This window comes from Panthera onca, chromosome X (genome assembly GCF_046562875.1).
Source record: "Panthera onca isolate mPanOnc1 chromosome X, mPanOnc1 haplotype 2, whole genome shotgun sequence".
NCBI lineage: Eukaryota > Metazoa > Chordata > Mammalia > Carnivora > Felidae > Panthera > Panthera onca.
The window spans coordinates 87,054,940-87,079,433 of NC_138357.1; the positions used below are offsets into that span (position 1 = coordinate 87,054,940).

Here is a 24,494-nt window from a genome sequence, read left to right on the forward strand (position 1 = left end):
GCCGCCAGGTAGGTGACTGCGCGGGTCAGGTCGCCGGGCACGGGACCAGCCGGCTACAGCGGCGCCCAGGCTCGGGCGGGCCGCCAGGTGAGCGCGCCCAGGAGCTCCAAACGCGTCGCTGGCGGCCGTGCGTCCACCCGACCGACTTCGGGTCATGGAGCCGCGCGCGGGGGGCGTCACGGACCCTAGGGGGAGCAGAGGAGGTACGGGAGGGTGGAGAGGGACTGGGCGCGTCCCTGTCACCCCTCGCCCCGCCTGTCTGCTCCTCACCTTTTCCTTCCGACAGGTAGTAAACAAAGCAGCCCCGGCGCCCTAGTGGCGGTGGCGGTGGCGGTGGCGGTGGCGGTGGCGGCGGCGGCGAGAAGGGGGGCCCGGCGACCCGGGCTGGGCTCCAGGTCTCCGACCTGCACCCGTACCCGCACCCGCATCCGCACCGCGGGGCCGTGTACCAGACCCGGGGGCTCTCAGGAGTCTCCGGGGAGTTGTGCCACAGGGGTCTGCCCGGGTCACTGGGGACACCTGGGCACTCAGGGTCTGTAGTGAATTGCGGGGGTGGGGGCGTTAGGCGGGGAGCCTCTGGGATAGATGGAGGGGCAATCTGGGACTACGTGGGCCATCAGGGTATCTGGATACCTGGATATCTGGAAGGGGAATCGGGGGTGCCGGGGCCGCAGCGGCGGCCGACCCTGTTCTGTCGGGGCATCTGGAGAAATCGGGGTCCCTCTCGATATCGTGCGGAAAGAGTTTGGAATCTGGGGTTATGAAGGGGCAGTCGGAGACCTCCAGAGATAGTCCCAAAATGTTCGGAAGGGTCCGGGAATATTTCGGCCAAATAGCTATCTCCAGGATTATGGTGGGGGCAGGCGGGGGTCCACCGGCATACTCGCGATGGTCTGGGGGTCGCGGGAGTTGAGAGGGGCAGTGGGCGACCTTCGGAACTATCGAGCGAGTGGTCGGGGGGCTCTGAAGATCTTGAGGGGCATTCTAGGTCTTCGGACGTCGGGGAGCGTGGGGGTTGGCCGAGGCTCCGGCGGGCGCTGACCTGTTCCTTTCACCCGCGCAGGCCGGGGCCTTTCCCTGCCCGCGGGCCCCAGAGCCCGGCAGCTCCTGGCGCGGCTGGACGCGCGCCCCCTGGCGGCCCGAGCTGCGGCCGACGTGGCGGCGCTGGTACGCAGGACGGGCGCCACATTGCGCCTGCGCCCCAAGGCCGGTGCGTGTCGGGGTCGGGGCGGGGCCTCCCGGGGGGCGGGGTCTGACTGGAGCCGGATTCTGACGTAGCGGACCCGGGATGGTTGGTTGCTCCCCTGGGTGGGGCCAATGCTCCCCTGGGGGGGGGGGACTGGTGGGGCGGGGCTCGGAGGGAGCTGCGAGACGGGGGAGCCCTGACGTGATCCTAGAATATTCCTCCAGGAGGTGACACTGGGAAGGTTACTGCAGTAGGTGAATGTTGCATGGCTAGTTGTGAGTGCGGGCCGGATTGGTTATCCCTGTCGGTGGGGCTTTGAATGGCATTTCTGAGAAGGTGGGTCCTGGAGAGCGTTGGGGGCGGGCACTTGGCTAAGGGGCGGTCCTGGAAAGCCACTCTAGGGGGTGGAGCCTACAAACGCGAAGGGGCGGGACTCGAAATGTCAGGAATGGGTTGAAGTTTATAGGCCAGTTAGAGGGCGGAGCCTGGAAAGTTCCGGAGCCCAATCTTGGAATTGCACCCTCCAGGGAGGGCCTGAGGGTGTTAATATGAGGAGCGAGATCTTCGTGTGTATTAGAGGGCTGTAGGAAAGTCTGGAGGCTTATTCTATTAGCTGGGCCCAGGATTAGTTAAGAAGGGGCGTATAAGGGTACGTATTCTTGTGGGTGGCACCTGGAGAATTGCTTTGATTGGGCACTGCCTAGGTAATTAAATTGTGGTGGATCCTGAGTATAAGTTGGAAGAGATAAGGCTAGAATGTAAATTTAGCGGGTTGGGCCTATGTATTTTCTATGGAGAGTCACAGCTTTCTTAGCCTCTTCCTTATCCCAGCCTTTAGTATGCTGTATTGTAAGGACAGTAATGTCTTCGATAGTCATTTGTCCCAAGACCCTCTTGCTTCTCATACAGAGTTCCTAGGGTGGCAAATACAGAAAAGTGTGAAAAACCTGTGGATACTTTGGGGGAGCTTCAACAGTCCATGGCGCTGGAAACTTCCTTAATGAATTTGGGGGCACAGATTAAGGGAGAAGATGGCAGAGGAGGATGGGAGCTGCAGGAGAGTACTCAACAGGTCAAGGCTGAGAATCCAGCACAGGCCCTGACTCAGTATTGCATGTATTTTCATAAGTTAAGTCTTTTTAAGTTTTTTTCAACAATGTTTTGTAGCTTTCACAGTACAGTTTTTACACTTTTTTTTTGATACATCTATTCTTAGGTATTTTATTATTTTGAGGTTCTTGTAAATGGAATATTTTATTTATTTATTTTTTTACCCCTGCATTCTATTTTTTTTATTTTTTTATATTTTATTTTATTATTTTTTTCAATATATGAAATTTATTGTCAAATTGGTTTCCATACAACACCCAGTGCTCATCCCAAAAGGTGCCCTCCTCAATACCCATCACCCACCCTCCCCTCCCTCCCACCCCCCATCAACCCTCAGTTTGTTCTCAGTTTTTAACAGTCTCCTATGCTTTGGCTCTCTCCCATTCTAACCTCTTTTTTTTTTTTCCTTCCCCTCCCCCATGGGTTTCTGTTAAGTTTCTCAGGATCCACATAAGAGTGAAACCATATGGTATCTGTCTTTCTCTGTATGGCTTATTTCACTTAGCATCACACTCTCCAGTTCCATCCACGTTGCTACAAAAGGCCATATTTCATTCTTTCTCATTGTCACGTAGTATTCCATTGTGTATATAAACCACAATTTCTTTATCCATTCATCAGTTGATGGACATTTAGGCTCGTTCCATAATTTGGCTATTGTTGAGAGTGCTGCTGTAAACATTGGGGTACAAGTGCCCCTATGCATCAGTACTCCTGTATCCCTTGGGTAAATTCCTAGCAGTGCTATTGCTGGGTCATAGGGTAGGTCTATTTTTAATTTTCTGAGGAACCTCCACACTGCTTTCCAGAGCTGCTGCACCAATTTGCATTCCCACCAACAGTGCAAGAGGGTTCCCGTTTCTCCACATCCTCTCCAGCATCTATAGTCTCCTGATTTCTTCATTTTGGCCACTCTGACTGGCATGAGGTGATATCTGAGTGTGGTTTTGATTTGTATTTCCCTGATAAGGAGCGACGTTGAACATCTTTTCATGTGCCTGTTGGCCATCCAGATGTCTTCTTTAGAGAAGTGTCTATTCATGTTTTCTGCCCATTTCTTCACTGGGTTATTTGTTTTTCGGGTGTGGAGTTTGGTGAGCCCTTTATAGATTTTGGATACTAGCCCTTTGTCCGATATGTCATTTGCAAATATCTTTTCCCATTCCGTTGGTTGCCTTTTAGTTTTGTTGGTTGTTTCCTTTGCTGTGCAGAAGCTTTTAATCTTCATAAGGTCCCAGTAATTCATTTTTGCTTTTAATTCCCTTGCCTTTGGGGATGTGTCGAGTAAGAGATTGCTACGGCTGAGGTCAGAGAGGTATTTTCCTGCTTTCTCCTCTAAGGTTTTGATGGTTTCCTGTCTCACATTCAGGTCCTTTATCCATTTTGAGTTTATTTTTGTGAATGGTGTGAGAAAGTGGTCTAGTTTCGTGACCCAGTATATGATCTATCTTGGAGAATGTTCCATGTGCACTCGAGAAGAAAGTATATTCTGTTGCTTTGGGATGCAGAGTTCTAAATACATCTGTCAAGTCCATCTGATCCAATGTATCATTCAGGGCCCTTGTTTCTTTATTGACCGTGTGTCTAGATGATCTATCCATTTCTGTAAGTGGGGTGTTAAAGTCCCCTGCAATGACCACATTCTTATCAATAAGGTTGCTTATGTTTATGAGTAATTGTTTTATATATCTGGAGGCTCCGGTATTCGGCGCATAGACATTTATAATTGTTAGCTCTTCCTGATGGATAGACCCTGTAATTATTATATAATGCCCTTCTTCATCTCTTATTACAGCCTTTAATTTAAAGTCTATTTTGTCTGATATAAGTATGGCTACTCCAGCTTTCTTTTGGCTTCCAGTAGCATGATAAATAGTTCTCCATCCCCTCACTCTCAATCTAAAGGTGTCCTCAGATCTAAAATGAGTCTCTTGTAGACAGCAAATAGATGGGTCTTGTTTTTTTATCCATTCTGATACCCTATGTCTTTTGGTTGGCGCATTTAATCCATTTACATTCAGTGTTATTATAGAAAGATACGGGTTTAGAGTCATTGTGATGTCTGTATGTTTTATGCTTGTAGCGATGTCTCTGGTACTTTGTCTCACAGGATCCCCTTAGGATCTCTTGTAGGACTGGTTTAGTGGTGATGAATTCCTTCAGTTTTTGTTTGTTTGGGAAGACCTTTATCTCTCCTTCTATTCTAAATGACAGACTTGCTGGATAAAGGATTCTCGGCTGCATATTTTTTCTGTTTAGCACACTGAAGATATCGTGCCAAGCCTTTCTGGCCTGCCAAGTTTCAAAGGAGAGATCAGTCACGAGTCTTATAGGTCTCCCTTTATATGTGAGGGCACGTTTATCCCTTGCTGCTTTCAGAATTTTCTCTTTATCCTTGTATTTTGCCAGTTTCACTATGATATGTCGTGCAGAAGATCGATTCAAGTTACGTCTGAAGGGAGTTCTCTGTGCCTCTTGGATTTCAATGCCTTTTTCCTTCCCCAGGTCAGGGAAGTTCTCAGCTATAATTTCTTCAAGTACCCCTTCAGCACCTTTCCCTCTCTCTTCCTCCTCTGGGATACCAATTATGCATATATTATTTCTTTTTAGTGTATCACTTAGTTCTCTAATTTTCCCCTCATACTCCTGGATTTTTTTATCTCTCTTTCTCTCAGCTTCCTCTTTTTCCATAACTTTATCTTCTAGTTCACCTATTCTCTCCTCTGCTTCTTCAATCCGAGCTGTCGTCGTTTCCATTTTGTTTTGCATTTCGTTTAAAGCGCTTTTCAGCTCCTCGTGACTGTTCCTTAGTCCCTTGATCTCTGTGGCAAGAGATTCTCTGCTGTCCTGTATACTGTTTTCAAGCCCAGCGATTAATTTTATGACTATTATTCTAAATTCACTTTCTGTTATATTATTTAAATCCTTTTTGATCAGTTCATTAGCTGTTGTTATTTCCTGGAGATTCTTCTGAGGGGAATTCTTCCGTTTGGTCATTTTGGATAGTCCCTGGAGTGGTGAGGACCTGCAGGGCACTTCCCCTGTGCTGTGGTGTAAAACTGGAGTTGGTGGGCGGGGCCGCAGTCCGCCCTGATGTCTGCCCCCAGCCCACCGCTGGGGCCACAGTCAGACTGGTGTGTGCCTTCTCTTCCCCTCTCCTAGGGGTGGGATTCACTGTGGAGTGGCGTGGCCCGTCTGGGCTACTTGCACACTGCCAGGCTTGTGGTGCTGGGGATCTGGCGTATTAGCTGGGTTGGGTAGGCAAGGTGCACGGGGGCAGGAGGGGCAGGCTTAGCTCGCTTCTCCTTAGGTGATCCACTTCAGGAGGGGCCCTGTGGCAGCGGGAGGGAGTCAGATCCGCTGCCGGAGGTTTGGCTCCGCAGAAGCACAGAGTTGGGTGTTTGCACGGAGTGAGCAAGTTCCCTGGCAGGAACCGGTTCTCTTTGGGATTTTGGCTGGGGGATGGGCGGGGGAGATGGCGCTGGCGAGCACCTTTGTTCCCCGCCAAGCTGAGCTCTGCCATCTGGGGGCTCAGCAGCTCTCCCTCCCTTTGTCCTCCAGCCTTCCCGCTTTCTGAGCAGAGCTGTTAACTTATGACCTCCCAGACGCTAAGTCGCGCTTGCTGTCGGAACACAGTCCATCTGGCCCCTCCGCTTTTGCCAGCCAGACTCGGGGGCTCTGCTTGGCCTATGAGCCGCCCCTCCGTCCCGGCTCCCTCCCGCCAGTCCGTGGAGCGCGCACCGCCTCGCCGCCCTTCCTACCCTCTTCTGTGGGCCTCTCGTCTGCGCTTGGCTCCGGAGACTCCGTTCTGCTAATCCTCTGGCGGTTTTCTGGGTTCTTTAGGCAGGTGTAGGTGGAATCTAAGTGATCAGCAGGACGCGCGGTGAGCCCAGCGTCCTCCTACGCCGCCATCTTCCCAGGTCACTCTGTCGAAAGTGGTCTAGTTTCAACCTTCTGCATGTTGCTGTCCAGTTCTCCCAGCACCATTTGTTAAAGAGACTGTCTTTTTTCCATTGGATGTTCTTTCCTGCTTTGTCAAAGATGAGTTGGCCATACGTTTGTGGGTCTAGTTCTGGGGTTTCTATTCTATTCCATTGGTCTATGTGTCTGGTTTTGTGCCAATACCATGCTGTCTTGATGATGACAGCTTTGTAGTAGAGGCTAAAGTCTGGGATTGTGATGCCTCCTGCTTTGGTCTTCTTCTTCAAAATTACTTTGGCTATTCGGGGCCGTTTGTGGTTCCATATGAATTTTAGGATTGCTTGTTCTAGTTTCGAGAAGAATGCTGGTGCAATTTTGATTGGGATTGCATTGAATGTGTAGATAGCTTTGGGTAGTATTGACATTTTGACAATATTTATTCTTCCAATCCATGAGCAGGGAATGTCTTTCCATTTCTTTATATCTTCTTCAATTACCTTCATAAGCTTTCTATAGTTTTCAGCATACAGATCTTTTACATCTTTGGTTAGATTTATTCCTAGGTATTTTATGCTTCTTGGTGCAATTGTGAATGGGATCAGTGTCTTTATTTGTCTTTCTGTTGCTTCATTGTTAGTGTATAAGAATGCAACTGATTTCTGTACATTGATTTTGTATCCTGCAACTTTGCTGAATTCATGTATCAGTTCTAGCAGACTTTTGGTGGAGTCTATCGGATTTTCCATGTATAATATCATGTCATCTGCAAAAAGCAAAAGCTTGACTTCATCTTTGCCAATTTTGATGCCTTTGATTTCCTTTTGTTGTCTGATTGCTGATACTAGAACTTCCAACACTATATTAAACAACAGCGGTGAGAGTGGGCATCCCTGTCGTGTTCCTGATCTCAGGGAAAAAGCTCTCAGTTTTTCCCCATTGAGGATGATGTTAGCTGTGGGCTTTTCATAAATGGCTTTTATGATCTTTAAGTATGTTCCTTCTATCCCGACTTTCTCAAGGGTTTTTATTAAGAAAGGGTGCTGGATTTTGTCAAAGGCCTTTTCTGCATCGATTGACAGGATCATATGGTTCTTCTCTTTTTTTTTATTAATGTGATGTATCACGTTGATTGATTTGCGAATGTTGAACCAGCCCTGCATCCCAGGAATGAATCCCACTTGATCACGGTGAATAATTCTTTTTATATGCTGTTGAATTCGATTTGTAAATGGAATATTTTAATTGCATCTTTATTTTTTCTATGGAAACAATTGATTTTTGTATATTGATCTTCTATTCTGTAAACTTGCCAAGCTTGTTTAATAGTTCTAATACCTGCTAAAGAGCAAACATTTAACTGAGTAAATTTGAAGATTTAGTGGGTTTTATTAAACAATTCATAAACTGTAGAGTGGAGGTTTGCTAGGAGTTATACAAAATGGCAAGTTTTTATAGGAAGGAGGATTGGGCAAGAAAAGAGAAAAAAAGCAAAAGAAAATAAAGTATTGTTTTAGGTAAATTAACTTCCCCTCTGAAGAAAATGTGGGGTGAGGGGTGGGCGGTTCTTATCATGCAGATTACCTGATCTTCCTTTGGGAATGAGAGGGCCCCAAGTGAGAGATTACCTCTTTGGTACAGACCAGAACATTCCAGATTGATTGGTTTAAAATTCCACTCTTGGAGAGGTTGAAGTTGCAATTAATTGCAACTTGGAAGGCAAGTGACTCCACCTTCGGCTTCTGTGTGGCTTTATTTTTAACAGTCCCAAGAATTCCAAAGGAACTATACCAACATTTTGATGTGCTTCCAATAATAAAACAAAGTACTCACCAAACAAACTAGTATTCACTAAGAGAAACAAGTACTCACCAAAAAATGATAGTTTTTAAACAGATCTTGAATAAAGTCAGAAATGTTAACCAAAGGCAGGGAGCTCAGAATCCTAGAGGAGACTCACCCAAGAGAAGTAGGTCTGGACTGACAGAAGCCATGAGCAAAAGGTGCTTGGGACAGGTACCTCACATGATTCCCTGGATCATCATTCTTCTGGGGTCATCTCCTTTGGATCCCACTTCTGACTCCAAGGAATGTCAACCTAAATACAGAGGTAAACCGAGGCAAGCTCAGAAAGATGAATTTATTTGGGAATAGGAAAAAAATTGTAATTCGGGTCTTATCTGTAGCTTGCTACAGTTTGGGTGTCCAGAATTGCAATCTTTGCTGTTCCCAAATAAACTCATCTTGTTGAACTTGCGTCAGTTTACCTCTTTATTTAAATCGACATTTATAAAAGTTGCTTTGTAGTCTTTATCTGCTAGGTATCTTTAAGGATGCCCAGGGCTTCTAAGCCTGGAAACATGGCCATGAGATTGATTATTGTGGTCTGTGTTTTCAAGACCATCCTCTGACCCAGCACATTATTCTACTTACCAAACATTTCACTTTCATTTATTTATAGCTTCACATTTAAATGTTTTAGTATATGTGTTCCATGCAAGAAATGTGCTATAATTCATTTACCCAGTCTCCTTCTGTTGTCCTTTAAGTGGTCTTCAATCATTTGCTACAATAAATAATACCATGATGAATCTGACATAAAAATCTTTTCATTGGACTCCTGGCTGGCTCAGTCAGAAGAGCAGGTGACTCTTGATGTCAGGCTCATAAGTTTGAGCTCCACATTGGATGTCGAGATTTCTTTTTTTTTTTTTTTAATGTTTATTTTTGAGAGAGAGAGAGAGAAAACAGTGTGAGTGGGGGAGGGGCAGAGAGAGAGAGAGGGAGACACAGAATCCGAAGCAGACTCCAGGCTCTGCGCTGTCAGCACAGAGCCTGACACAAGGCTCGAACGCACAGACTTTAAGATCATGACCTGAGCTGAAGTCCGACACTTAACCAACTGAGGCACCCAGGTGCCCCATGGATGTAGAGATTTCTTAAATAAACTTAAAAAAAATCTTTTCGCACATCTTTAATGATTTCCTTGGGATGAATTTTTAGCACATCTCTGGTATTATTTCTGGTGGCTATTTCAGTATCACCCTTCTACTTTATAAACTCTTATGATGAAGGCAGGCTGGGTCCGAGGACCCAGAGAGGGTCCCGCAGGACCAGCCAAGAGGGTCCTTGGCTTCACGCAGCATAAAAATCAAATGTGAGCCAAGAAGAAGTAAGAGCAGAATTTATTAAAGATACAGAGAGAGTACAGATACAGGCAGAGTGTCTGGGAGACTCAGAAAGGAAAGGAGAGAGTCTTGTCTTTGCTTGGTGTCTGGGGTTTTTACTGAGGATTGTGGTCTGATGTAAGTGTCCTCTCAGGCATTGAGGAACTGGACAGAACAGGGAGAATGGTCCACGTGTCCTCCATAAGTCACTTATTCCTTGGTGCTAGGGGGTCTTAAAATTGAGATTTCTAGCACCGGTGGTCTGGAATACACACATGATGGCCTCACTCACTCATTCCTTACAAGTTTTCTATTGTGCTGGAAGGCTCCAAAGAAATCATTAACTCCTTCATTCTTACAAGGAGGACATACATTATTTGTATTATAAGGAATGTGTAAGGCAGGTGTGCTGGTCCTAGCAAGAAGAGAAGCAGGGAAATGGGCAAAAAAGCAGTCCTTCAAAAAACAGCCCTTCATGGGGCCCTTTCAATTTCTCTTCTCTCTCTTTAAGGTCCTACACAAAAGGAACCTGTCCCATTAATCTTTCAAAGCCTTAGAACGTGGCTCTCACAACATATTTAATGTTGGTAGTATAAGCAGAAATAATTTGTGATCCCTGGAAAAAGAAAGATGAGGCATAAATTTCTTGACATAAGAAAAGTCACTTTAGAGGTGCCTGCATGGCTTAGTCAGTTAAACATCTGGCTTCTGCTCAAGTCATGGTCTTACGGTTCCTGAGTTCGAGCCCCACATTGGGCTGACTGCTGTCAGCATAAAGCCCACTTTTGGATCCTCTGACCACCACCCCCCCCTCACTGGTTCTCTCTCTTTATCTCATAAAAAAATAAACTTAAAAAAAGAAAGAAAACTCATTTTAGACTCTTGCTCATCTTGCAATTTTTGCCTGACAAGCACTACTTGCACATTTCTTGTAGAACTTCCTGAGATGTGTTGAAATTGCAGAAGAATAGATTTCAGTAGATAATGATTTGAAGGAAACAAAAGAATGTGAGGACAAAGAGACACTATCAGGCCAGAAGATAGCCTAATCATATCGGCAACAATAAATCAGTGGTAAAACTTCCATTTCTGATTCAAAAGTAAAGGTTGACCTGACACATATTCTTGAGTCCTCTTTGCAGGATTTAAATCCCTTTGAGCACTCAAATACTGGACCAACTGGAGCCAGAGAATTGATGATGCTGACCAGCTCTCCTGACTTCAGTTAACTTGAGACCTGGTCTCAGTTGCCTTAAGATGACCTTTGCTCCAATTCCATGCTGAATTCCCTATTTTGCAAGCCCTTCCATGAATATATATGCACTTTTAGCTTAAAACTTACCCATTTTTATTGTTGAAGGAGACACTGCTTTGGGAGATATCCCCAGTGTTCTCCTTTATTTGTTGCAAGTAAAACTCTTCCTTTTCCTATTCTTTGCTTGGATGAGTCTTTTGGCTCCATTTCTACCAAAAGGTGAACCCAGTTTTGGGTAACAGTGGGAACTACAGTTGACTCTTGAACAACATGGGTTTGACTGCACGTGTCTATTTATACCAGGATTTTTCTCAATAAATACAGTATAGTATTATAAATATATTTTTTCTTCCTTATAATTTTTTTTAGTTTATTTATTTTGAGATAGAGCGAGTGAGAGTGGGGGGAGGGCAGAGAGAGAGAGAGGGAGGGAGAGAGTGAATCCCAAGTAGACTCTACACGGATAGCACAGAGCCCCATGCAGGGCTTGAACCCACAAGCCTGAGATCATGACCTGAGCTGAGATCGAGTCGGATGCTTAACCATCTGAGCCACCCCGGCACTCCTCCTTATGATTTTCTGAATAACATTTTCATTTTTTTCTTTAGCTTACTCTTAAGAATACAGTATAAAAAAATACAGTATATAATACATGTAACATACAAAATATGTGTAACTCTACTGCTTAGGTTATCATTAAGGTTTCCAGTCAACAGTAGGGTATTAGTAGTTAAGTTTTTGAGGAATCATAAGTTATTTGTAAATTTTCAACTGTGGGGGCAGGGGATTGGATCCCCTAACCCCTGAATTATTCAAGGGTCAACTGTATGTATGTGTATTTTTTAAAGTAGTCTTCACACCCAGCGCGGAACCCAACGTGGGGCTGGAACTCCGGGCCCTGAGATCAAGACCTGAGCTGGGATCCAGAGTGGGATGCTTAACCATCTGAGCCACCCAGGCACACATGTATATATACTTTTAATATCTGTTTAGGTCATTGTTCCCCACTGGACTATGATCCTCTAGAAAGGAGGAGGTCTATTTTATTAATATTTGAATCCAGAGCTTGTGGTGTATTAAATCTGGCAGCAGTAGGTACCATTTACATGTCTATTTGTTATTGTACACAACTGACACAGATTTTTTTCTTAAATGATGTATTTTTATCTACACTTCCCATACCAGTAGGTCACGGCGATTAATAACTACTTGTTCACTACCTGAATGAAAGAATGAATACCCCCAAGAACCACATATTCCTATATGATTGGCGCGACGCGCCCCTATGAAGAACAGCAACAATTACTTCTTTAGTCCCCTGTTCCACGTACGCCAGTCGACGCCGCAGTGTTTTCTGGGAAAGGTAGTTCTAAAGCCCGTCGTCTGGCCCCGGTCAAACTGAGCCCAAACTAAACTTCCCAGAAAGCAGCACACTCGCCTGGGAAGAGGGGCAAGATGGCGGACGCTGAAGACGGTACTTTGCGACCCGCGGGAGCCTCTGCTGCCCCAATTTCATTCAGCTTCAGTCGCACGTCTGCCAGGAGACGGCTGGCGGATCCGGGAGACGACGCGAGTGCGGCTCCGGAGGAGAAGGATTTCTTAAAGACCGTGGAAGGGAGGGAGCTGCAGAGGTGAAGCGCCGTGTCTTTCATCCCTTGGAATTAGGTTCGGTGGGTTCAAGCGGGAGGGTGGAATCTGAGTTGATTGTTTTGGTGGCAGCGGCCACCAAACCTTTGGATCACAGCCTGAGGAAATTCGTGGAGGCGAGAAGGCGGGAGTGTGTAACGGGAGGTGGGGAAATTGGACCTGACAGCCAGGGCGTTTGAGAAAAGAGGATGTATTCCTGAGAGGGTGTGTCTTTAGCACTTGGGGGCCTTGAGATGTGTGCGTTTTGAGAGAAGGAAAGGAGTGGAGAATGACAGGACCCCTAGTTTGTCAGCTGAAGCGGTGGAGCTTCTCCAGTATAGGGAATGGGGTGGAGTGGCAGATGGAGTTTTGGGGAGGCCGTCATCAGCTTCATGTGGAAAGGAGAGTTGGAGGGAGAGACTTCCAGAAGAGAATAAGCTATCCAGGGGTTGGTGTGGAGCCTGGACCTGGGGGAAAGTCTGGGCTGAAGATGGTGACTTGTGAGTCATTGTGAAAGCCACGGAAGTGGGTCTTGGGCTGAGCAGAGGTTCCAGGACTGAAGGCTGATTCCTCAAAGGCACTGATATTTAAGAGTTGGGGGTGGGGGAGAGAATCTAAAGAAAACACCATTAGAGACATGACAGGAGAGCGAGGGTGTGGTCCCTCCAGCTGGGGGTGAGTTTGGCTCTTGTGTTTTCTCTGAAGGGAGGAGTGTGGCTCAGAACCCACTGACCATGCTATTCTCCCAACTTAACATCTCTGTGTCCACATCAGTGTGAAGCCCTCAGAAACCCCCAAGGAACTCGTCATCCCTTTGATCCAGAATGGCCATCGCAGGCAGCCACCGACCCAGGCTCCTGGGCCATCCACAAACACTGAGGCCTTGGTGGAAGGGGTGCTGTCTCAAGCTGTAAAGGAGATCATTGAAGGTAAGTGATCCCCTCTTTGCCTTGCCCCAGTGAAGGAAGAGGGGGAGGAAAATGGAAGGAGAGGGTTGGGCCTCATTGCTTCCTCCCATTCTTCCTTAGACTCCAAGAAGTCCCTGGAGGAGAGAGAAAATTCGGGTATCGACCCCATGCTTGCTATCCCCATGATCCAGAAAGGATGCCTCCCTAACGGAGAAGGGGCAGACAGCGAACCCCGAGCTGAGACAGTGAGCTGGCCCCTAACTCCTCCAGCCCCAGCCTCTCTTTGCCCTGTCTGCCAGGCTTGCCTCTCTGCACCCAGCAGGGAAAGTCAGTGTGTGTACTAGAGGCCTGCTGCCTAGCTCTTCCTCCTTCTGTCCTTTTTTGGAAGCATTAACAAAGGAATCCAGATACTGAGGTGTGGAAAATCACTTGCATTCTGGAATTATCTGAACAAGATGAGCAAATGGAACAGGAAATGTAAAGATCCTGAGGGTAGACTCTGCCTAGAGTGTTTGAGGAACACCAAGGAGACCAGTGTAGCTGGAGGGGAATAAGTGAAGGGGAGGAGTAGTAGACAATTTCAGGCATCCCAAGACCAGAAACACAAGTTTCAAGACACATAGGAACACTAATAATATTAAATGCCAAGTAGAACTGTCTATGATGACAGAGTGTAATCTATCACACCGTATTAAGCAGAGGTAGAAAGTGACAAAATTGGAAAGTAGGAAGTGGCTAGGGCTAAACTAGGCAGGGCCTTGTGGGCCATGGTGAGGACTCTGGCTTTTATTGTGAATGATATGAGGGCCATGAGAGGGCTCTGAGCAGAAAGGGTGAAGACTTAAGATTTCACAGGATCTCTCTGGCTACTATGAGCAGAACAGACTAGTAAGTAAAGGCAGAAGCAAGGAGACTAGCAGTGCAGGCTAGAAATGATGGAGCCTCAGACCAGAGTGGTAGGAGTGAGGCCTGGAAGGACAAGTAGGGTTTAGTGAGAGAGGGAGGAGCAGGGTGAGTACCAATGGCAGCAACAACCTAAGCAACAGCATGGTGGCAGGGAGTCGGTGTTGTGTGTGCCCATTGGTGAAGCAACTTGCAGTGTGTCTAAAGTGAGTATAAAGAATTGGAGTGAGGATGGGAGGTGATCGATAAGGAGAAGTGAGGGGTATGTCTACAGAAGCAACAAAGTCTGTCTTTCATACACATGGATTCCACTTTTCACCTCTTTATTCACAATTTTTTAGCGATGCTTCTTTGGGGCCTATTTCTCTTACAGCCCCAGACCACCCTCTCTTTTGACTGAACTGTTCTCATTGGCCTTCAGATGTCTTCTGATGTCTTTCATCTTAAAAAATAGGACCTTCATCTCACTTTCCACCCTGTTCCCTCTTTGGCCTCATTTCTCTCATTTCCTCTCCTCCCCCAGCCTTCCACATCTCAGTTGAACCCAGGTACATCTATCCTTCCTCTCAGCCAAAAAACCTTAGTGTTGACTCCCCTCTTTATTCCATACCCCCAGGTACAGCCTTTCAGCAAAATCCTATCATGTCCCTTTGCAGAATACATCCAGAATCTGACCACTTCTCACCATCACCACTCTGGTCTGAGCCACAAGTATCTGTCATCTGGACCATTGCTGTAACTTCCTCACTGGGTCCCCTTGTGTGGTGGCCAGCCTCCTGTAGCTCCAGCCCAGATCTCCTGATTAATGTCTCACCACCCTCTCTGCCTCCACAGCACTGTTTCAGTCAGGTTGACTTTCATGATGCTCTTCCCACACCAGATCTTGTCCTGCCTCAGGGCCTTTGCTCTTATTGTTCTCTCTGCTTGGACTACTCTCCCTTCTATATCCTCCTGGCTCCCTCTGTCATTTCTTTCTGGTCTCTGCTCAGATATCAACTCAGTAACCCTCTCTTCTCCATCCCTCTGCATCCCCTTAAGCTGCTTTATTTTTCTTTATATAACTTATCACTACCTGACATACCATGTTTTAGGTATTTTATTTATTGTGTGTCTGTACAACTAGAAGGTAAGCCTCACAGAGCAAGGGTTTTTGTTTTGTTTACTGCTTTATCCTCATCACCTAGATTAGTACCTGGCACAGAACAGGTGGTTTATAATTATTTGTTGAAGGACAACATGGAGGAGTAAAGTGAGAGACAGCAAGAGGAAATCAAAACTAACCTTGAGCTTATTGGAAAAGAAGCATTGAGGGTCACCCTGTGGGTGTTAGTAAGCGCACTTCGGAGGACCCACTGTGAGCCAGGCCTAACCGTCCTTCCTCTGCCTGAACCTGTAGGTGCCGGAAGAAGCTGATTACGAGGCAGTCCCTGTAGAGGCCTATGGGCTGGCCATGTTACGAGGCATGGGCTGGAAACCTGGCGAGGGCATTGGCCGCACGTTCAATCAGTGAGTTCTAGGGTATGGGCAAGGGGCAACAGATGGGGGCAGCGAACAAGACCCCCATGGTTACCACCCATCCAAAACCATCCAGGCAGGGAGAGGGCATGTTACCACCCTAATTAATTTAGTAAGCCTTTCCACTACTGTTTCAATCTCCTATTTACCCTTTGAAACTCTGTAACGAGATCCCATTTATGTACAGGTTACTTTTCTGAACATCAGCTTCATCATCTGGAAATGGAGATGATGACAATATTGACTTCCCAGGTCTGTTGTGGAGTTATGTGAAATTATACACATAAAGCACTTACAGCAGGCCCTGGCCCCAAATAAACATAGACTAGACATTTGCTATTATCACACAGACTTATGGTCCCTTCTTCTCAGTTCTCAACTCCAAAGAATTCTGAAAACCAAACATTTTTTTCATAAACCATTTAGTAGCCAAACATGACCTGAGACACAGAGCATTTTATAGTCTATTTCTCCTGCTTGGCGTGAACATTTGTATGATTTCCCCTGTAGAAATATCAGGGTGTTTGATTACAGGGATCTGCCTCAGGTCCTGCTGTAGATACTATGTAATAGATGGTCTATCCAATGTGTTATTAGGTTGGACCAAATGAAATTGTTATTTCTGTAAATCAAAAGCAGTCCTAGTGTGAGATGGGGAAGGCTATTCTTGAACATGTTGACAGGGTGGAATTTGAATAGTAGTGCGTGGGGGAGGCACTGAAAACTTACATCTTCCCCCTCTCCTGGCCAACAAGCTCACATACTGTGCTCCCTGCAGAGTGGTAAAGCCCCGTGTCAACTCACTGAGACCAAAGGGGTTAGGGCTGGGTGCCAACCTGACTGAGGTCCAGGCCCTGGCCCCCACTGGCCCCCACCACCTGCCAAAGCCAGATGAGGAGCAAGAGAAGGATAAGGAAGACCAGCCTCAAGGACTGGTGCCTGGGGGAGCTGTGGTGGTTCTTTCTGGCCCGCACCGAGGCCTCTATGGGAAGGTAAGGAACAAAACTGTGCCGGGAGCCTGAGACAGGCAGCGGGGAAGATTGATGTGAGGGCCAGAGGGAGGAAGACTTGGGTTTGGGGTGGAAAGGGCTGGAAGTCCTTGTCTTTCAGGCATGCCTGGCTTGCTGCCTCATTCGGTAACTCAGAACCACTTGCTGGGCCTTTCTGAGCCTCAGTTTCCAACTAAAAGAATGCCATATGCCACATGTTCCTGAGGATTAAATTCTTAAAATATATCTAAGCCACAGAGTCTGGCAGGGGAGACATATGGACCAGGGCCTGTCCCAGGCCTTGGGTCAGTCTGGTGGGGGAGACACAGGGGTCAAGCCTATTGGAAATAAGAGTGGACAGCTGGGGCCTAGGAATGTGGGTTTAGTCCACATTCCTAACTTCTTCCCCCCAACCATTCAGGTAGAGGGCCTCGATCCTGACAACGTTCGGGCCATGGTTCGCCTGGCCGTGGGGAGCCGCATGGTGACTGTTAGTGAGTACTACCTGCAACCTATCTCACAGCAGGAGTTTGACAAGAATTCCTTGGATCTCAGTGAGTGAGCTTTTTACCTAGCTGGGAGAGTTGGAGAAGCATTCCGGGTGGGGGGGGGGGGTGGTAGGGCCTGTCCCAGGTGGTGGGGTTGGCAGGGAGATCAACAGTCTGCCTGGCAGGTGTGACTTCTGGTCAGAGGTCAGGAGGCGAGAATGAAGATAAGTGGTTTATTCAGTTTGAGGAAAAATTGATGTAGTAACCCTAGGGCTTTCTTTTGCTTCTTTCTGAGAGAGAATAAACAGGTATGGAAACCAATTCCTATCTTTGGGAGGTCTATTCAGGGTGATGAGCCTCTCTTCTTCTAGGGAGTGAGGGCAGTTGGGACTAGGCCATGACCAGGGATGAAGGCATTCTAGGCATGGCAGCAGGATGGGGCAGTTTGGCAGATGGGAGATTGGTGCTGACAGAGCTCTCAGGATTTTCTAGCCCATACTAGGTGGTCGCCTCAGATTAGCAGCATCAGCGCAGGCTCGAGTGGCTGAGGAAGGCTTTCTAAAGGAAGCCCCAGCAGTTGAAGGGAAGGGGAGAGCATTCCATTGGTGTAGGCAAAGTCATGATAGTAGGAGGGGACACTGAGGCAAGTGGGAGGTGGCCTGAGGCTGAGGTGTAGCCTGCAAGGTAAGAGAATGGCACACTGAGGCTCCTTCCTCCTTCTCCCCACACACCCTTGTGTAGGCCAGATGCATAAAACTTCCTCAGTGCAACAGAATGGAACAGCTTCGTCATGGAAGGCCCTCCGGGATCAGGACCTCCCCAGCCAGCAAGAGGACTCACAGAGGAAGCGAAAACACCTTCCTGACCGGTGGGACCCTGGGCATCTGGGATGGGGGGGGAGAAGGCAAGGCTGTGGAGAGGCTCCAGCAGTCAGAGAAAGCTTCCAGGGCAAGGCAGGCACATAGAAGGAACTAGAGACAACATTATGGGTGGGTTTCACAGCAGCAGCAAAGGTGGGGTGAGCAGAATGTGCATCTGATGAACTAAGCCCCGTGTTGGCCCCTTTCCACAGACAGGGGGAGCCTGCTGCCAAGAATGAGAAGGCAGGTCCCAGGAGCCAGCACTGGTTGCACAGGGACCTACGCGTACGCTTTGTGGACAAGCTGCACAAGGGTGGCCAGTATTACAACACCAAGGTGGGAACCCTGCAACCTGGGTCCTCCTCCTCTCCCAGGGACTAGGTCCCCATAACTCCAAGATTCTCACATCCCTTGACCTCCCCAGATGACGATCGAAGATGTCCTCAGCCCAGATACCTGTGTGTGTCGAACAGATCAAGGCCAGGTCCTGGAAGGTGAGTCTGAGGGATGGCCACTGGGTCGTTATCATCCTGGAGGCTGATGGGAAGGCTGTCTTAGACCAAGAGGCTGGTGTGGGCAGAGGCTGGGAGATAGGGTAGAGTTCAGATATTTTGTAAGATCCAGAATCATCTTTTTTTTTTTTTTTAATTTTGAGTCTTTTTTTTTTAAGCTTATTTATTTATTTTTGAGAGAGAGGGGGAAGGAGGGAGGGAGAGAGAACCAGCAGGGGAGGGACAAAGAGGGGGACGGAGGATCTAAAGCAGGCTCTGAGCTGTCAGCACAGAGCCCAATGCGGGGCTCAAACTCACAAACCATTAGATCATGACCTGAGCCGAAGTTGGATGCTTAACCGACTGAGCCACCCAGGCGCCCCCAAGGCCCAGAATCTTCTGACAGAACATTAGGCGCTTCTGTGATAGTGATTATCTGAGCCCCTCCTTTCCCCATCTGCGACATTGACATGAAAATGAGCTATTTCTCCCTCTTGTACAGATGTGTCCTGAACTCCTTGTGCAGGGCAGGGCAGGGCATATAACGTGCCCACAGTAAATGGTATCTGTTGTCATCACCCATCATCTTCCTACATAAGTGCTCCCTTTTTTAGGAACTGCTCCTTAGGTGTCCTCACCCACACCTGTCAACAGGGTACAGAGTGGCTCTCAGGAATACAGAAAAGGACTTGTGACAGGACCCTGGGTGGGCTAGTCCTGGCTGTGGGCCTCACTCCCTCCCCTCATCTGTAGGCCTGAGGGAAGACATGCTGGAGACCCTGGTCCCCAAGGTCCAAGGCAACCGGGTTATGGTGGTGCTGGGGCCACAGGCTGGAAAGGTGAGTCCCAGACCTGGGCGTGGGGGGTGGGAGCATGCAGGGGATGTCCCAGAGTCTGGGTTGGCTCTGCTGACTCCACCCGCTGCTACTCTAGGTGGGCCGCCTGCTGGACTGGGACAGAGTACGGAGCCGGGCTGTGGTGCAGCTGCAGAGAGAGAATCAGCTGGTGGAACTTCACTATGATGCTGTCTGCCAGTACCTGGGCCCCAGTGACTCAGATGAAGACTGACCCATGGTCCCGCTCCCACCCCCAATGCTGCCGCCTGCTCTGTACGGTGTGGAAAGCCAGTCTTCACAAAGGTGGGGAGGTCATTGTTCCATCCTCCACTTGCACCTCAGCCCCAGGACCAGGACAGGGACAGGGCATAAGATAGATGGGCCTGAAGGGAGGCTCGAAACAAACCTGGTATTCTCCAGAAGCTAGTGTGTAATAAAAATCATTTCAGAAACTCAGTAAAATGACAAGATCGTAAGTGTGTGCTGAGCTGAGTAGAAGCGGGAGCTGAGCTGACGGAGGTGGGAGCCGTTCCAGGCTTCAGCCCCACCTCCCTGCATGGGCTGACAGACAAGTTCAAGGATCTGTCTGCTTACAAGTTCATTCTTGGAATACAGAAGCTACGAAGTGTGTCCCCTGAGCAGACGCTATGGAGTCTGGAGTGCCACATCTCTGTACAACTTCCTGAAGAAGAATCCTAGTGGTGGCTCTACTTTTTTTTTAATTTTTTAAATGTTTATTTTTGAGAGAGAGAGAGAGAGAGACAGAATCCGAAGCAGGCTCCAGACTCAGCTGTCAGCACAGAGCCCAACACGAGGCTCAAAGTCACAGATGGCAAGATCATGACCTGAGCCAAAGTCAGAAGCTTAATTGACTGAGCCACCCAGGCGCCCCATTGGTGGGTCTACTTTTTACTCTTGGTCCAGACCAGACGTCCAGAGGATGTCTTGAGCCAGTGATGAGAGTCCAGAGGAAGGGAGGCTTCTACCCACAAATGGGATGTGTTTGCACTATTTCCCAGAGGAGTCAGTTAATTTCAGGGCCCCTGTTTTAGTCCCCAAACTTTGGCTAGAAAGTAAAAAAAAGTTTTGTCCCAAGTAGGATTTCTCTGATCCAGGTAACTGGACTCTCAAAAAGGTTATTGTCAGACAGCCCTCAAACTTTTTCCCATTTAATGGGCTGAGATCCAAAATCGACAAGGGAAGCAAGAGCTTTAGGTCCAATTGCTTCTAAGTCATCCCCAAATGCAAACTGGTGCAGCCATTCTGGAAAACAGTTTGGAGGTTCCTCAAAAAATTAAAAATAGAACTACCCTATGACCCAGCAATTGCACTACTAGGCATTTATCCAAGGGATACAGGTGTGCTGTTTCGAAGGGACACATGCACCCCCATGTTTATAGCAGCACTATCAACAATAGCCAAAGTAAGAAAAGAGCCCAAATGTCCATCGACGGATGAATGGATAAAGAAGATGTGGTATATATATGTACGATGGAATATTACTCGGCGATCAGAAAGAATGAAATGTTGCCATTTGCAACTACGTGAATGGAACTAGAGGGTATTATGCTAAGTGAAATTAGAGAAGGATAAATATATGATTTCACTCATATGTGGAATTTAAGAAACAGATGACCATAGTGGTAGGGAAGGAAAAATAGATAAAAACAGAGGGAGGCAAACCATAAGAGACTCTTAAATACAGAGAACAAACTGAGGGTTGCTGATGGGGTGTTGGGTGGAGGGGTGGGCTAAATGGGTAATGGGCATTAAGGAGGGCACTTGGAATGATGAGCACTGGGTGTTCTCTATAACTGATGAATCACTAAATCTACTCCTGAAACCAATACTATACTATATGTTAACTAACTTGAATTTGTTTTAAAAAGATGATATAACTGTTATAAATATATACACCCGAAATCAGAGTACCTACGTATATAAAGAAAATATTGATATATATGAAGGTAAAAATAGTTTTATTACACTATATGTTAACTAACTTGGATTTAGATAAAATTAAAACTACAAAATAAAAAAACAATAAATCATCCCTAGGCACTAAGTTATTGATGTAATAAATGGTATTTGAGTTAGATCTAGACCACTGGTATGAACTCCTGACCTGTCAGGACATGGCCCAGTGCTGTAGAATTTTTTTTTAAAAATAATTGAATTATCACATTAAAATTATTACAACTCTTTTTTATCTGATTAAATCTTTTGAAAATTTTAATTGTTGAATACATGTTATCATACATACATACAATGTTATCTTAGTTTCAGGTGTACAACGTCAAGTGATTGAACAATTCTAATACATTACTCCATGCTCACTAAGAAAAGTGTAGCTACCATCTGTCACCATACAACATTATTACAACATTATTGACTCCATTCCCTATGGTGTACTCCTCGTCTCCCTGACATTTTTTTTTTTTTTGATAACTGGGAGTTTTTACCTCTTAATCCCCTTCACCTATTTCACCCATCCCCTTCCTCTTTGGCAACTACCCCTAGAGCGGGGCGATAAAGGTAAGCTACTGTCTCTGCCCAGCAGAAGCAGAATGCTGTTTAGAGCCAAAATGAGCAGGTATAGAAAAACAGTTGGCCAAATCAATGGCCATATGCTGAGTAAGGTAAGGGGATGATTGGAAGACCTTCCAGTATCATAACCCCAGTGTGAAGTACAATTGCACAGGGGCACCTGGGTGGCTCAGTCAGTTAAGTGTCTGACTTTGTTGGCTCAGGTCATGATCTTGTGGTTTATGGGTTCGAGCCCTGCGTTAAGCTCTGTGCTGACAGCTCAGAGACTGGAGCCTGCTTCGGATTCTGTGTCTCCTCTGCCCCACCTCCACTCATGTTCTGTCTCTCTCTCAACAATAAATAAACATTAATTTTTTAAAATGTGTTATGAAGTATAATTGCACAGACAGATATTACTGATTTACTAATTTACTGATCCCTAATTAATTCCAGAACTCCTCTGTTTTCAGGATTGGCCAAGCAGGGCGGTTAAAGCAGACAGCAGAGGACAAACCCCCACCCCTAGTTTCTCCCGTTGCTGAGTCATAATTGTGATGGTACACACTGTCCCTGGAGTTCCAGGCTGGGTTGTATTTTTCAAGTTGGGGGGAAGGGTCACAAGTTCTAAAGGCTCCCAATCTGGCACGTCCAGTAGTCCATTTGCCTTATTGTATGTGCTACACCCAGTCAAGAAGGCCTCCTCCTTTCTCCAAATCATAATAAATTCATCTTGATAACACCCTCAAGAAGAGCTTAAAGCTTCCTGGAGAATGGTACTGGTCCTCTGTCTCTGCCCTGCAATGTGGTATAACCTGGCAGTTTCAGACAATCCCTTCCTCTCCTCCATGTGTCATAATACTTAAAATAGATTTCATCAGATTTTGCTTTCCTGGAGATGACATTTCTCCTGAGCCTGTCTTTAAAAACAGGGCCAAAGGGAAAAAAAATACAAACAGGGTCGGGGAGGGAGGGAGCCTCTGGGTGGCTCAGTCAGTCTTGATCTCATGGCTCACAAGTTTGAGCCCTGGGTTGTGCTCTGTACTGACAACTCTGAGCCTGGAGCCTGCTTCCGATTCTGTGTCTCCTCTCTCTCTGCCCTTCCCCGGCTCGTACATGGTCTCTGTCTCTGTTTCTCTGTCAAAAATAAAACATTAAAGAAAATGGGCTGGGGGCGCCTGGGTGGCTTAGTCAGTTGAGTGTCTGGCTCTTGATTTCAGTTCAGGTCATGATCTCACTGTTCCATGAATTCAAACCCAGCCTAGGGCTCTGTGCTGGCCTCGAGGAGCTTGCTCAGGGTTCTCTGTGCCTCCTCTCAAAAATAAACATTTATGTAGGTAAAAAAAACAAACAAACAAACAAAAAAAACGGGTCTGAAGTTCTTAAATACAACCCTGTGTCCCGAACACATAGCCCTAACAGAACACCTCGTCCCCCAACAGACCACGGTGGCTTTTTGTTTCCCCTGAGTTCATCCCTCCTGATCCCTCAGGTCCAGGACAGGCTCCTTACGCTCTGAGAAGTGTGGACAGCATCAAGAAGCTTTCCTGATCTGTCCCTTGTTCATCGCACACAAAGAAAGATGACCCTGCACAGTTTTCTCTCGGCCCAATGCCTGGTGCTTGCCGGCTACCAAGGTTGCCCTTTGCCAGCTATTGCTGTGACAACAGCTGTGAGCCTGTGAATTCTCCCTGGGCCACTCACAAGGCCGGGGCTGTGACCCGTACAATTTGTTCAGACTGGCTTCTTCCACATCACAGGGTATGAGCAAGATGTGGTTGAAAAAGCATCTGCCTCTTCTGCTAAGTCTCCAGAAGTCTCCCTGGCAGGGTGCTGCCTCTATTAAACACTGTGCAGGGGCAACTGGGTGGCTCAGACAGTTAAGCGTCCAACTTTGGCTCAGGTCATTATTTCATGGTCTGTGGGTTCAAGACCCACATCAGACTGTGCTGACAGCTTGGAGACTGGAGCCTTCTTCAGATTCTGTGTCTCCCTCTCTCTGCCCCTTCTCCACTCATGCTCTGCTTCTCTCTCTCTCTCTCAAAAATAAACATTAAAAAACCTGTCATAAATTTGTGGCAGCAGATCAAGAAGCAGTTTCTTTACCTTTCAGAGAGTGAGTTATTTGGGTGATTGGGACTCTGTTGCCTAAGGGCTGAGCCTGGTGGCAGATGCATGCAGTTAGATTCTCCTCTGACATTCCTTCCTCAGCCAGGGAATCCTCCCCTCCACCCCCACATTGGCTCCTGTTAACCTCCATGTTCCAGCACCACGCAGAAGGATTAAGTGCCCAACAACTTGGAAAGCTGTATGAAGGGCAGTGGGTCCTCACCAAGTGCTCCTATTGCCCCAATCCATTCAACAGGCATCTATTGAGCCCTTACTGTATTCCAGGTACTGTTCTGCATGCTGGGGGAAAAGTAGAGAGTAAATCATTCAACAAACATGAGTCCCTACTATATGGCAGATGTGATGCTGGGGATATGGCCATGAATAAGACAAAGATCATTGCCCTTGTGGCATCTGCGGTTCCAGTGAGGCTGAGAGACAGTAAGCAAAAAACACAAGAGGTAAATTACCTAGTATGCTAGAAAGTGATGAGTCATGGGGGGGTGGGGCAGGAGCAGTGTAGTGGGGGCAGGGAAGAACAGCAGGGTAAAAGTGAACTGGAGTGGGCAGATGGCAGGATTCATAGTATGGCCAGGGAAGGCTTTCTTTG

At 47.1% G+C, this 24,494-nt stretch overlaps 1 protein-coding gene across 6 annotated transcripts; it reads left to right on the forward strand.

Annotated features, from left to right (window-relative positions):
• Positions 1–100: 100 nt before the first annotated feature.
• Positions 101–22,170, forward strand: GPKOW (G-patch domain and KOW motifs). Of its 6 annotated transcripts, none has more exons than XM_081793548.1 (12): positions 101–203; positions 11,822–12,267; positions 13,037–13,191; positions 13,291–13,415; positions 15,470–15,579; positions 16,367–16,580; positions 16,999–17,131; positions 17,807–17,933; positions 18,138–18,261; positions 18,350–18,419; positions 19,170–19,255; positions 19,350–22,170. In XM_081793548.1, the coding sequence occupies exons 2-12, from the start codon at positions 12,092–12,094 to the stop codon at positions 19,482–19,484; spliced, it is 1,455 nt and encodes a 484-aa protein (XP_081649674.1). In that variant the 5' UTR covers positions 101–203; positions 11,822–12,091; the 3' UTR covers positions 19,485–22,170. The 6 variants fall into 6 exon arrangements, with proteins under 6 accessions (XP_081649674.1, XP_081649670.1, XP_081649671.1 ...); XM_081793544.1 differs by lacking the exon at positions 101–203 and adding an exon at positions 1,335–1,522; XM_081793545.1 differs by lacking the exon at positions 101–203 and adding an exon at positions 1,335–1,522 and having other exon boundaries at positions 11,825–12,267.
• Positions 22,171–24,494: the final 2,324 nt, after the last annotated feature.

Excerpts from the sequence above, each read along its gene's own strand:
- GPKOW (XM_081793548.1), top strand. The coding sequence starts at position 12,092 with ATGGCGGACGCTGAAGACGGTACTTTGCGACCCGCGGGAGCCTCTGCT. Across the intron at positions 12,268-13,036 it reads GAAGGGAGGGAGCTGCAGAG|TGTGAAGCCCTCAGAAACCC; the intron begins GTGAAGCGCCGT and ends TGTCCACATCAG. Across the intron at positions 16,581-16,998 it reads ACCGAGGCCTCTATGGGAAG|GTAGAGGGCCTCGATCCTGA; the intron begins GTAAGGAACAAA and ends CCAACCATTCAG.